Here is a 13,642-nt window from a genome sequence, read left to right as displayed (position 1 = left end):
ATATGGGAAACACGAGCGCTTTCATACTCTCGCCTTTCTGTGGCGTGGAAAATCCTGAAACACTAGGGTGAAAGCTTTAAATGCATTTGACATTAAATGAATGTTCGACTAGAAAGTGAGAAAACCCAGAAACACGCCAGTTCATTCACCCAGAAGCTCGACATGCCAGTAAAAAAGTCACTGCAGAAACAGGTAAAATGATTAATTCTATGTTCTTGCCACAATGGTTTCATTCATCCGGGGTAACGTTTGCGGTTCCCTTGTGGCTTTATCGGAGTTTGTCAACCCGTGGTCCATTTGGCTGAAGTAAACTTTAACTATTAGGCTTATTTTCCACGGCGAGCCGAGGTGTGGAACACAAACAAAGAGCAATCTAGTCCAGTAAAAGATTAGGAGGCTTTGTCGGTTTTGAAAATAGTACATGCAAACAGACCCCGGGTTTAAATCAGAGCCTCGAAGGTCAGAGAAATAAAAGATAATCGTCTCCTCTGAAACAGTATTTGCATGAAATGGTTCACAGGAATATGTAATCGAAAATTAATGCTGTGACAGACGTCTGAAAGACAGAAGATTCAGTATACAACTATGTTAAAATCTGGTTAAAGTGCTGGATGCTGTGTAAAAAGCTACGCAGAGTGAAAGCTGAGAGAGAGAAAAACAAACGCCTTGCGTCACTGTAAATGCTTTTTACAGTATGTGGTGGGGTCATCTGATCTGATGGGGCCTGTTTGACCTCCATAAAGCCAAAGGGCGCCAGGCGCAGATTAATCATCTAATCTTAAATGACACAAGGACGCTGTCTGATGAAAGTGATCTGCCAGAAAATGACCAGATTATACAGTATAAGGCATGTGCATAAAATTTGTCTGTGTCATGCCTGTTATGTGTTATGGTGCATGATATGTATTGATGGAGAATAAACGTATAGAGGGATATTAGAGCAAGAAGAGGCTAAATTATCCCGTAATGGACCACAACAGCTGTTGATGGTGATTGATCAGTGAGACTTGACATTCTGTAACTAAGCAACCAACTGCAGAGTAGACGATCTGCTTCCTGTTTACAACTCCTTCCTGTGGTCACGTGATATTATGTGTTTTCACGTGTTAGTATGGATGGAGATTACTTCTGATAGGGAGACAAACGGTCTCATCAGGACGACGGATCCTGACGAGTATAGATGTGGCCTCAGTCATGGATATACGCTAATGTAGAGTTGGACTCAAAGAACAATACAACTCCCCTTTAAAGTAATACTATTACTAATGCACGATGAGGTTGGGACATTAGGACAATGAACAGATCTTAGATCTGCTGTTTTCCTATAGTACATTCATGTTTTAACCAACAGATCACTGGTGAGCCACCCAACCATTATGTTTCCAACAAGCCGCCCAACTGTAACTGTAGTTTAAAAAACATCTTAAAAAAACCCCAATGAGCAGGTGAACTTAAGCCCAGCAGGTCACGGATCTTGCAAAACACTGAAACCCTGGTATCGTCACTGGTGTAGCTAGTAGAGTAGTTTCATGTTCTCCTTGAAATCCAGGCTGAACTCTTTCATTATACTCGTCAATGAAATCCTGGAGGATCGGAGCGCTGGAGTCGTGGTGACGCAGGCTCACGTGGAGCTGCTCTGTGATCAGCAGCAGCCTCCAGTGAGATGCATAACTCAGCGTTTTACCTTCCCGTGGCTGCACTCGCTCGCTCTACCTTCTCTACGATGAGTCACAACAGCAAGCGCTTCAGAAAATCTTCCTGCATGAATAGCAACCGGGGCTGAATGCCTCGCTGTTTCTCTTTCAAACCGCTCTACCTCTCTTTAACACACACTGGAGACTTAACACTTACCCCTTATCACAACTTACGTAAACCTAAGCTTACCTTAACCCTTAACCCAAACACAACCAGACAACAAGAATCCAACCAACCAAATGACAGCAGACAAGACAGAAGAGCCATCACATAATAAAACCAGTAACATTACCAGACTAAAAATAACTACACTCACATCTGTGTGCACACACACGCATACACACTCTTACGTGCATGTACAAGGACATGCGCATACATAAATGCATGTGCTCCCCTTACATAAACGCTGCAAAGAAATCAGTGATGCTGAACAAATGATCTCATTGAATAAAGGAGAAAAAAAATCCTCTTTTTCTTTACAATTCAGAAGAAAAGCCGGGTCACCCTGTTGTTGCTTTATGGAGATTTAAGCTTTCCCTTTGGGCTTGAGTCAAAGAACAGATCTGCCCCTGGCAAAAACACGCACACAGGATGGGCCACGAGCAGCACGGCAGCACATTCATCCGCCTCAACTGGAAGATATTAATTTTACATGCTGACTTGTCTGAGGGCAGGACAGTTCTGCTGCTGGCTCTCAGCTGTACGATGCTACAGGACGGTGGAGAGAATCATCTGGATCAAGACGTGTTGTGAAAAAAAAGAAAACAGTAGCACTTAAGACAAGATATCCAGAGATGAGAGCACCCATGGCTACATCTTTCTCACTCCAGCTCTTTTACCAGTCTCTGGAGACAGTAACACACTGAACTACATGCAAAGACAATCTCACAGAAGAAGAACACACACACACACACACACACACACACACACACACACACACACACACACACACACACACACACACACACTGGCAGACAAACACCGGTAGCCACAGTGGAAGCAGGGAGAGTGCACTGTATCTCGGTGGAGCTGTCGGAGTAAATCTGAGGTCGTAAAACTGAATGGAGGAGGCTGCAGCTCTGGAGACACAGAGGAGTCAAACTACAGGCAGCAGGAGGAAAACATTTAAAAAGGGCTGTTTCATAAATAGAGCAGAATGCAGAGACGGGGGGAGAAGATCTGGGCCCCTGTGCATCCTGCACACAGGCCTGAGCAGGGGTGTGAGGGGGCTTTAAATACCAGCCATGACCTCAGCTACAGAATGAGGATTTTAACATGGGACTCATTTCCTATATAGGCTGAACGTGCATTGTGTGGATCCGTCATGGGGTGGGCTTACGTAGGAGAGTGTGAGGAGGGGGGTTGGGGGTCTAATAACCTGCCTGGCAACCACCAGAATAAAAACCCTCGCTCCTCCAGTCTCTCCCCCCGTAGCCCCTCACTCAGACCGGTGCATCAGTCATTATCAACGTAACCAGCATTTGATTTCACCTGCTTTTGCATGTGGAGATGCTGCCGTTCCCATGACAACGCTAGCCCGAATTAAAACCAGCACACCCAACACGATGGGCGCGTCCGGCGGAAGGGGACAAAAGCAAAAACGGACATAAAAGCCTCGTATGTCTTGAATGTGAAGCGAATGGATGAAGAGGCCCGGGGGTCGGGCCCCGGGATGCTCGGGAACACTGTCGTTACAGGGACCGAAACGAGCCGTGTCTGACACGGATGTCCGTCGTATAATCATATAAAGATGAATGAATAAATGGAGGAGGGCTCGGGGGGCAGAGGGGCTGAGTGTCGGTGCGCATCTGTCATGACGCGTCAAACGGAGCGCATGGTGCCGGGCCGCCGCCGCCGCTTACCTCATTTTCTCGTCCTCTGATTCAGCCGGAGCTGGTGGCACTGATGAGACGGAACCAGCGGCTCCGCTTTTCGTTGCTCGACTGGACCCTCCGACTCCGTGGTCTCCCCCCTCTGTGCGTGCGTCTGTTGGCGGCGCGTCGGGACGCTAGGCGCAAACCGGAGCGGTCTCTCGCGTCGGCTTTGTGCTCCGCTGTTGTCTCTGCTCTGCGCCGCCGCGTCGCCTCGAGTCCATGTTCATCCGCGGCTCGTGCTCGGTCGAAGACGGTGAACGGTGGTGGTGGTCGTCAGCCGCCGCCTCGCTCATGCCATCTTTAATTCCCATTCGGAGTGTTTTGGAGAGGTGGAGAGGGGTTTTTTTTGTGTGTGGGGGGGAGATGCTAATACGGCGTGTGATGGAAGAGCGGAGGGAGGGAGGGAGTGGGGGAGTAGAGCGGCTCGATGCTGCCCCCCTGCGGTGAAGACGCTCACGTGCAGCCCACAAATACTCATTTATAATCATCCATAGAAGCTATCTAAACTATTTTACCAGTATATTCTAATTAAAAAGGGGATGCTTTTAAAAAGTGCATCACATTTACAAATAACGCTCGCTGCGGCTTCTGATCATACTTCCGTTTAAAGCCGACGAACCTTTTGTGTTAAACTTGTCATTGTGACGTTAAGACTGATTACGCGGTGCAATGGTGATAGAAAAATGCCACCATCCGCGCTCACATCGGTCCCCTGCTTTCACCAGGTTATGCCATAAATCGAGTCGTAATTTATGGAGCGGAGGAACAAAAGCAGGTGAAGAAGGAGAGTGCTAGAAAAAAGAGAAACTAGAGTGAACTCAAAAACGACAAGCAGTTGGCGTTCTTTCGACTAGATCAGTAAATAACACGACTAGCATTTTGACAAGCGCCATCTTGGTTTTTGGAACAGGAAGTAACAATTTGGAGGATTGTGGGATGGGTCTGACTGAGAACTTGTTCACTGCGCGCCCACCTACACCTGCAAAGATGCACCGATTGGACTGTCCTCACCGTCATCACACTATCCACACCCCTGATGCATACCTTGCTCTACATGGCCACAACATAGCTCCTACTTTTACTCTAAACTAGACCAAGACTTGAAACAAGAGACTGAGACCATAAACTCCACAGGACAATGCCCACTGATGTTATCAATCAAGTGAGAAGTTGGGTCATTTTCTCAAAGACTTCCATAGAAACTCATTTTTACAACCAGTGGAGTCTCCCTCTGCTGGTCATTCCAGAGAATACAGGCTAAAGGCACTTTCGTATTGACTTCATTTTCCAGACCTGTGGACTATGTCCATTTTTTATTCACAGTCTATGGTCCTTACTGGTGTCTTGCTACTGCAGCGACTTTATGACAGTGACCGAACAATTATACCACCTGGAACCGCCTTTAAATTAAAGATGACAGAAAATCAAATAAAAAAATCAAATAATGTCATAAAGTGGGAAGTATAAGACACTGCATCTATAGGAATTTCATGTTGCATTTACTTTCAGACAAATGTGAAGAGTCCAATGGTTTTATGCAGCGTTTAGTGGTGAAGACAAATCATGTTACATTTCCTCTGTAGAGTGGTGACGTATATCACTGCAGTTAAGATTTCAGTGGTTTTCCTGATAAGACACGTTCAAAAACTGGATTTCAAAACCTCACATCAGTGGCAATTATTGTCACACCAAAATCTGCTTGACCCCCAGTAACATAATTCATTCAGCATGTGAGTAATTTTGAATTGTTATTAACCATAAGATGAGGACTGGGACATGCTACGTACCGTACCATAGATCAGACCGGATGGCACACAGCTCTGAAGGTTGAGAGCAAACTGATATATGAAAAACTCCAGAAAGTGCTAAAAAATGGTTACAGAAGTTATTTGTATGTTTATCAGGCAGAAGCAGTGAAATATAGAAAAAGACTTCAAGAGGGTTCAGTAAAATGAAATACCAGTGACTGATGGTGCATACCTGAGAAGCATATCAGACATTAGCAGTTACAGTGTAATGGTCTCATCTTCACAAACTGATGTGGGTAGAGCGACACAGATTTAAAAAGGCTTCACATCATTGAAAAACCTAACACATGCTTGATCTTGATTATCAACATACGCCTCACGGCAAAAAAGGAAACATACAACATCTCCTTCCAAAATTCCAAACAGTTTCAAATGCTGTATATTCACCCACATGTTGCTCATATCTGTTTGAGGCCTTTCTGCATATTTACACATTTGGGATTAACCAGGGTTTTGGGAAAAGAAAAAAAACTCGGAAGGAACTGATATTTGCAATGATGGATTTGCAACATGATAAATAAATATTTGGGAAAAGTGTCTTTTTTTGAAGACCAGGAAGCACAAACCTTTGGAAAATCTTCAGACAAATTTGTTAAAATCTGTTAAAATCTTAATTTGAGTCCAGAGAGTTTAATTTTTTGTCACCCTAAATCTCTCCAAATATTGGTTAATATCTTGAATGACTGGGGAAAGAAAATCATGTGGGTTGTCTCCTGTTCATTCATATCATTCTCCTAACAGGTATGTATTATAGCCACCAAATGCAGCATCAGCCCTGACAGTATAGATGGTTTTAATACACACTAAGTCAATGCGAATAAATCTACAAATGGTTGAACAGCAGTCAAATCAGATATTTACCATGGTTGATACCTTTTGTTCTGATATGTGTTAATATCAGGGAGGGGTCCTGATTCACTAGCACTTTCCTGAGTTGTTAAATACAAAATAAAATAAAGTTTAATAATTAGAAAATCACTATGGTCTTTCTTTCCATACAGTTTTTGTCCCAATGCTCTCGGATCTTCAGCTCGATGATATTCAGTCCAGAATTCATAAGTCCATTATCTGTAGCAGGAGTGTGCACGAGAGAAGAAGAGTGAGAGCCCAGTCGTACAAATGCAGTCAGGAAGTCACGGACTTTGGTTTCTGTTGACCTGGATTTGATCCGTTTGATTTGCTTCGTGTCATGTCATCGGTGACTAGGCTACAGTGCGTGATTTTATTTAAACATGTAGTGTTAATAATGAAAAAGGAGAAATATTCAGGATTTTTTTGTATCTCAAGCAACCTCACATCAAACCCCGCCAGTTCATCTCATTTGGGATGTGAGAGCAGATCTGGGGGGGGACCTCGGGACGCAAGATCTTCCTCTGCCACCTCACCTCACTTCAGTCAGATCCACTTTTTTTTAGCATCTGAGTTAATTTACGTTTGGTTTTGTTCAGTTAAGTGCAGTTCAGTAAAGTTTGCTTCGGCCGGGCTTCAGGCCCCAGCAGCAGGTAAAATGACAATATCCGTTTGTGTCTGTGCGCTCAGACTATCCTCCACTGCATCACGCTCATATCCTTCCCTCCAGTCGACACCAGGTAGCTGTCGTCGTACAGGAAGGTCACGTTGGTCACGTGACTGCTGTGGCCACCGTAAACATGGCTGGGAGCCTGCAAAGAAAAGATAATTTGAAGAGGAAATGTAATGTTTTCACAGAGCTTTCCTTTTTAATATTACCTAATTTCTTGAATACATATCAGAACCGCTCCGACCCTAGATATGTTAAAATCATTGCTAAAGACCCATTTCTTCTCACTGGCTCTAAATCTAGATTTCATCTGCCATATTTTAAGACTCAAATATTTTTGATACTTAATGTTTTATTGCTTTGACTTGAGATGTATATTTTGTATAACATTATTCTACAGCACATCTTACCCTGAACTGTGAACAGGGGTATGAGAAGAGGTGGACCTTCCCAAAGTCGTCTCCAGTAACCAGGAGGCTCTTATCACTGGACCTGCAGACCGCGTTGACGTCGGTGCCATCGGAGCCGTCGGGCCACAAGCCTGCAGAAGAGAAGGAAGCAGGATCTACAGTTTAGTGCTGAGGGGCACATTAAAACGTGCAGATACAGAGAGAAGGGGGAGGGAGCCCCTTACCGAAGACGTGGAAGCCCAGAGTGCAGGTGTAAGTGGCCCACTCGATGTCTCTGGTGGTCTCCACACTGACCACCTGTTTGCATACTGATGGAATCCCTGTGCAAAACACAAATTAAACAAGCATACCTTAGTATAAGACGTAAACATATTTGATGTCCATGTAAAATCAACAGTGTGCCACTGTTAATGTACAGTAGGTGCATTACAATCGTTAGTCATTTTGAGACATTTCTAATTACACTTGCTTTAGTTCATGTGTAACTCATGGCACAAAGTCTATAGTCATTGCTGGAAAATAGTGATCAATGTTCATACTGAACATAAACACCATCGTCATGTTATAAAAATGAAAGGGATGACAGTGATCATACTTACAGTACAGTATCTCATAATCTCCGGAATTGGATACCAGATACTGGGAGTCCACCGACCAGTCAAGATGGGTGATGAAACTAGAGTGACCCTGAGATAAGATATAATAAGACCAAGTTAGACAGTTTCTCCTTACAGAAACACGACCACACACTTCACAGTGTTGCTACAGTGGAGACAATTTGCTTTTACAAGAAATAATCCTGGAAATGCTGATACAGCAACTTTTAATCATTATGTTTTCTAAGACACAACAACATATGACTCAGCACGTTGTCATTTATCATTTGAAAGCTTCCCTATCAACACACATCGAGGACGAAGTGTACGGCCCAAATATAGAGCTGAGGACGGAACTAAATATAAAGCTGATGTGGGGAGGAACTAAAAATAAAGAAGCTACGGATAAGGGGGGAATATAAATACAGATGCTCACCGAGCACTTCCCCACTCGACTGTACTTTCTCCCATTTTCTGCCACGGCGTAGATATAGATGTAGTTGTCGTGGGAACCGATGGCCAGGAAGTTTCCATCTAAATAGACAGTATGATGATTATTGGTATTGCAACGAACTTCATGCTCATGAGACAGGGTTACACTCTTGTGTCATCTCAGTGGGAGGATAATAATTACATTTGTGTAACCAATATTGACCGACACTGTGCGTGCTCAGGAGAAAACACATTATCAGCACTTGTCAACATACCTGGCCCGTATTGTATAACAGACAGCTGTTCGTTCCCGTCAGTGTGCACAGCGACTAAATCCTTAGAGTCAGTGTCCAGCACCAGCCATCTGCACGATCAGTGACACACTCAGTTCAATAAGATTCAAAATCTGCTCTCAACATTTTGGCAATGAATGTTTTCTGCAACTCTTTAGAGACTGAATAGCCACTGATGGGATCTCTACCTGCCCATTTGGGTTCCTATGGCAACCACAGCTCCGGTCGGGTGGAAGCCTGCTGATTGGGCAGCATCCTGTCAGAAACAAAAAGTAGAGTAGAAAATTGTGCATACGGCGAATTGGGCAATGAAAAAATGTATGTCATATTACTGTGGTTGTCTCCATATAAGTACATAGCATTTTTATTCGACTCATTGAAATCAGAACTCATTAAACAGTATCTGATCCACTTGCAGTAGCATTATATTTTGATGGGCGTTGTAATTCCCATGGCTGACCCCAGGGGGCAGTGTGGACTTATAATACCTCCATACTCTTGGTCCAGATGAGCTGATGGGTACTCGAGTCCCACAGGCTGACCTGCCTGTCATATCCACAGGTGAGGAACTGAGGCTTCCAGGGGTGAACTGCCAGACCCCACAACTCATCAATGTGACCCTGCAGAGGAGAGGAGAGGAGAGGTGTATCTTTCAATTCTATTAATCCTTCATCTGCTACGACATCAAACACTTTACGCGTTACTTTGTTCAGGACAACAAAGAGGAGGTAACATTGGACAACATCATACCAGAGCTGTGACAATAAGTGGTTTAATGCATAGTCAACAAACGTAAAGTTAATCAGCAATTATGAATCGTTTTAAGCACACAAGCACCTACCTGTGTTATTGGCATGAATTCTCCATCCAAACTGCCTTGCAAAACAAAGTTCTTGGTGGTTCCGATGAGCACAGTCTCCCCTCTGCCCTCCGCTATAGTCCTGATGGGACCAAACAACTCAGGAACCTGTGAAAAAATAAATACATTTGTGAACCACCTGTTCACCTGGAATCCCAACATTTACCAGGATGAATCTTAGATGATCTTTTACTGCATCATGTGGTCTCCTAGGACCAAATAAGACATGAAGGATCCATAATTCTCATCACCGCAAATATCCATGAATCTCACTGAGAGCTCAATTCCATTTAACCCTCTGTAATATTTATGATGTGGTGCAGTGGTCAGAATACAAAGTCTGCTGCCTCAGATGTGGGTACAATTTCTGGCTAATATGAGAGACTTACTTTCAAAGAAGTATCATATGGATTATTCATCCATATGAACAGAATATGGTTGAGCATCAAAAGCTTGCACTTTGTTGCACTTCACCATCAAAACATAGGTGTAATTTATTAATATTTTGATTTGAACTTGAACTTTGTCTCACCTCCACCGTTTGTATCTGTTGATAGCTGCTGTCCCAAGAAGTGAGCCTGCGGTCTTTGCCTCCAGACACCAGCGTGCCGTTCCTCAGCATGCACAGAGAAAAGATGCTGCCCTCATGAGCTCCTTGGATGACGTGGCTAATACGATTAGTGCCTGCGTGACGGAGACAGGATGAGATGGACCAGAGGGTTCAGTCGGACACAAAGGTCGGCTGCTCGACGAGGGCAGATTAACAGACACAGGATGATCAATAGACAAATCAGAGATTGTGGAGCTGCAGACGGAGGTGAGAGGCAGTTTTGACTCTTAATGGTTGCTCATGACATCCAGCTCTGCTCTATCCTTGGTGTGACCCCGTTCTGATCCTCGATCTCCTGACAGCTCCAGCACAATCAGACATCTTTTAACTTGTGACCACAAAAGTATTTTTATAGACACAGACAAATTTTTCATTTGACTATCTTTGTCCTCTTGGCTACCTCTCGTATCACGAGTCAGTTAAAAGCACTCATGTAGTTTTGAAGCTTTTTAGTAAATCCATATCGTTAGATTTAGGTTTTTATCATAGTATTTTTGAGAGAAAGAAATATTTCTAACCCTTGAAAACCTTAATAAATTATTTTTTTACCTTCCTGTCTTTACTAGAACTTGCTGGAAAGCAGTGTTTTTGTTTACAGTCATCAACACACCCACTCGCTCGCTGGGAATCTTCCAAAGATTTTCCTGCTGTATTCTCACATGGGCTAACTCTGACTTTTTCTGGAAATTTTACCAGGGGACTGGCAGGAAAAGGTCCGGAAAATGTCCAGAGCAACATTTGTGTGGTCACATACTGCCTTTCCAGAAAAGTTCAGGATAATGTCTGGACTTCAGTGCATGTCTGAAAGCGGCTTTACATACACGGGGTCAATGAGTTTCTCTGAGGAACGTTGTGTACCTTTTCCCCACACCAGGATGTTCCCACTTGAGTCTCCGGTTATAGCGTCTCCATTTTCTGCAAAGGTCACGCACAGCACAAACTTGGGCTTCTCCTGTTTCTGCAAGACCAGAGCATACATGTTATATTTAGCTATACGTGGACTCTCTGGCTGTCATGAACAGAGCTGTGTATCAAACTTTACTGCTTTACGTTGTGGTCCTATAACATGTGAGAAATTGTTTGCTGACCTACCTCAAACAGTCCTTGCTTTTTGACCAGCATGCCTTTCTCCAGGTTCCAGAAACAGAGATGTGATTTTCCACAAGTGACTACGATGTTGCTGTCAGTCGGGTGAAAGTTTGCAGCAAACACGGACTCGTTGGAGCACTAAACCGAAACACATACATTTCTTTATAAAAAGGGTTGAAAATGTATTTATACACATTAGAAAACAATCATTTTAATAAGACTGTTAGGTTGTGTCTCAATTTGTCTGTTTAATGCTCAAAAACACTTATGACCATGTATTCTTACCTTGACCTCGGCGAGTCTGTCCTCTCTCTGCCAGTCCCAAACCGAAAGCATGTGATCGTTGGAGTCATCCACAACACAAAGTGTGTTTCCTCCATTCTAACAAACAGAAGCAGACACAACACTTCACATACAAAAGGCTCAGAAAACTTATAGTCACTGTGTCAAATGTGAGCTTTAAACTCTTCGTTAAAGGGACTATCCTCACCGACTTAGAGAAAGACAAGCAGACCAAGGCTCGGTCAAAGAAGCCTGCACCCAGGACGTGGAGGGTGTTGAGGCTTACAGAGTCCCACACACGAACATGAGGAGCAAGATGCTGCCAGGGAAAATTATACACACAAACACGGGCATAGACATACAATTAGTATGATTTATAAGTTACTAGTTCACTGAATGTGTAAGCGTCCACAGAATGAATGTTTCAATTTCCCAGTCTGTTTATTTAGGCAGAATTGCCAGAACATTATAACGAATCTGTAACTCCTCACTACGTTAATAAATCAGACGGTGAAAGCTGAAGTGATGAAATATCAATAAGAGGCCTCACTTACTTTTCCGTCTGAAGAGGTTCCCGCCACCTGCCCAGTTGCTATGGTGATCTTGTCGGGGTGGACGGCCAGGCTGGTGGAGAGAAAGTCGTGAAAAACAGACATGAAAAATGTTTAAAAGCCTTGTCGACATCAAAAGGACAATTTGAATAAAGATGAGCGGAGCGATCGCAGGACATGAAAGGCAGCGCTGGATGAGTGAGCTTGTTAAAGCTCTCAATACGATATTCACAGTAGCAACCGCACGCTGTCTGCTCTCATGTGAGGGAGGAAATTAATCACTTTAGGATAAACTCATCCCCTGTTGTATATGGTGGTGTAGCTACACTCGCAGGATGTGTAAAGCTCAAAACACTTTGTCTTCAAACTAGTGAGAGTCTGTCTTCAATCTGTCCTTTGATCTGTAATGTGATGATTAATAACTTGAACTTATACCAATGTCAGAGTGTAATTACTGTACATAAAGTGACTGACTGCTACATCCCTCATTATAGTTATTCTGCGGGAGTAAACAGGAAAACTGAGCAATTGGTGTCCTTCTATGTGGGTGTGTGGAAGAATAAGGAAAAGAAAACAAGCTGTTTCAAGATGAAATGTATGATGTGGAGTGCAGATTAGAGGAGAAAGGAGAAGAGGTGCATCTATGTGGAGGCAGTTCCTCTGTTTAAAATTTTGTATCCATTTATTTTAGACACTGTCTACTCATAAATGTTTTAAGTATTGTTATTTTGTAGATGTGTTCTGTTACACGTGACATCTTTTGCACTTCTGTTCGTCCTGGGAGAGGGTTCTGTCACTTGTGTCCCTCCCCGAGGTTTCTAGATTTTTTCTCGCTCTAGTCGTGGGTTAAGGGCAGAGGATATCACACATTGTACAGATTGTAAAGCCCTATGAGTTGAAATGTGATTTGTGGATTTGCCCTTACAAAAAAAATTGATTGGTTGATGAAATTCTCAAGCATCTCTTACCATTTGATGTCATCTGTGTGTCCAGTGTAGTGTCTCTGCAGCCGCTCGTCCACGTTGAACAGGACGACCACTGAAGCGATGAAATACACCGTTTCTCCAGTGGGCAGCAAGTAAAGGTTGGAGCGACAGTCTCGACCGCGGTAACCGTAGCTGGATATTAAGAAGGTCAAGAAATAAAACAAAGGAATAAAAGTAGAGCTGCTAAAAAAAAAATCTGTAGAAAATAATTCAGCAACTATTTTGATAATCAATAAAGGGTTTTTGTGCTAAACCTTTCCTTGTTCCAGCCTTCCTCTTGTGAATATATATATATATGGCTTTTTAATCTTCAGTGACAGCAAACTATATCTTATATATATATATGAAAATATCTTTGGGTTTGGGAAATTTGAGGACAGAGCTTTATAAATCATCATCTCATTTGACTTTGTTAATATCAGATTCAACTTCAACATACACAGTGTATGCAGCCCAAATTTCTCTGTGTGTGTGTATGCTTTCCTCCTCAGACTTAATCTATTCTTTGTTATTTATGGCTTTCTCCCTTTGGGTTTCTACAAGATCGAACGGTATACTACAGTCATTTTTTTCAACAACAAATGAATGGAAACAAGAAATCATAATAAAACAGCACAAGAGGAGCTGCTGACTCTTTG

At 43.2% G+C, this 13,642-nt stretch overlaps 2 protein-coding genes across 10 annotated transcripts in view; both read right to left on the bottom strand.

Annotated features, from left to right (window-relative positions):
• Window positions 1-3,972, bottom strand: part of evla (Enah/Vasp-like a) — a 32,231-nt gene extending 28,259 nt beyond the window's left edge. The window contains exon 1 of the mRNA XM_047337545.1: window positions 3,558-3,972. Coding sequence (XP_047193501.1) covers window positions 3,558-3,562 — 5 coding nt within the window. The 5' untranslated portion in view covers window positions 3,563-3,972. The remainder of the gene's footprint in view (window positions 1-3,557) is intronic.
• Window positions 3,973-4,869: 897 nt separating this feature from the next.
• The window catches only part of eml1 (EMAP like 1), a 45,463-nt gene continuing 36,690 nt past the window's right edge, over window positions 4,870-13,642 (bottom strand). For all 9 annotated transcript variants that reach the window (XM_035611368.2, XM_035611371.2, XM_035611365.2 and 6 more), the window contains 16 exons: window positions 12,987-13,136; window positions 12,022-12,091; window positions 11,676-11,786; window positions 11,471-11,566; window positions 11,189-11,323; window positions 10,955-11,054; window positions 10,019-10,170; window positions 9,469-9,594; window positions 9,116-9,247; window positions 8,816-8,883; window positions 8,610-8,698; window positions 8,339-8,436; window positions 7,906-7,993; window positions 7,531-7,626; window positions 7,307-7,437; window positions 4,870-7,038 (listed from right to left, as the gene is read on the bottom strand). In XM_035611368.2, the coding sequence (XP_035467261.2) occupies window positions 6,913-7,038; window positions 7,307-7,437; window positions 7,531-7,626; window positions 7,906-7,993; window positions 8,339-8,436; window positions 8,610-8,698; window positions 8,816-8,883; window positions 9,116-9,247; window positions 9,469-9,594; window positions 10,019-10,170; window positions 10,955-11,054; window positions 11,189-11,323; window positions 11,471-11,566; window positions 11,676-11,786; window positions 12,022-12,091; window positions 12,987-13,136 (1,768 nt within the window). In that variant the 3' untranslated portion in view covers window positions 4,870-6,912. The remainder of the gene's footprint in view (window positions 7,039-7,306; window positions 7,438-7,530; window positions 7,627-7,905; window positions 7,994-8,338; window positions 8,437-8,609; window positions 8,699-8,815; window positions 8,884-9,115; window positions 9,248-9,468; window positions 9,595-10,018; window positions 10,171-10,954; window positions 11,055-11,188; window positions 11,324-11,470; window positions 11,567-11,675; window positions 11,787-12,021; window positions 12,092-12,986; window positions 13,137-13,642) is intronic.

Source organism: Scophthalmus maximus, chromosome 15 (genome assembly GCF_022379125.1).
Source record: "Scophthalmus maximus strain ysfricsl-2021 chromosome 15, ASM2237912v1, whole genome shotgun sequence".
In the NCBI taxonomy this organism is placed as follows: Eukaryota; Metazoa; Chordata; class Actinopteri; order Pleuronectiformes; family Scophthalmidae; genus Scophthalmus; species Scophthalmus maximus.
This window is presented reverse-complemented; position numbering and strand designations above follow the sequence as displayed.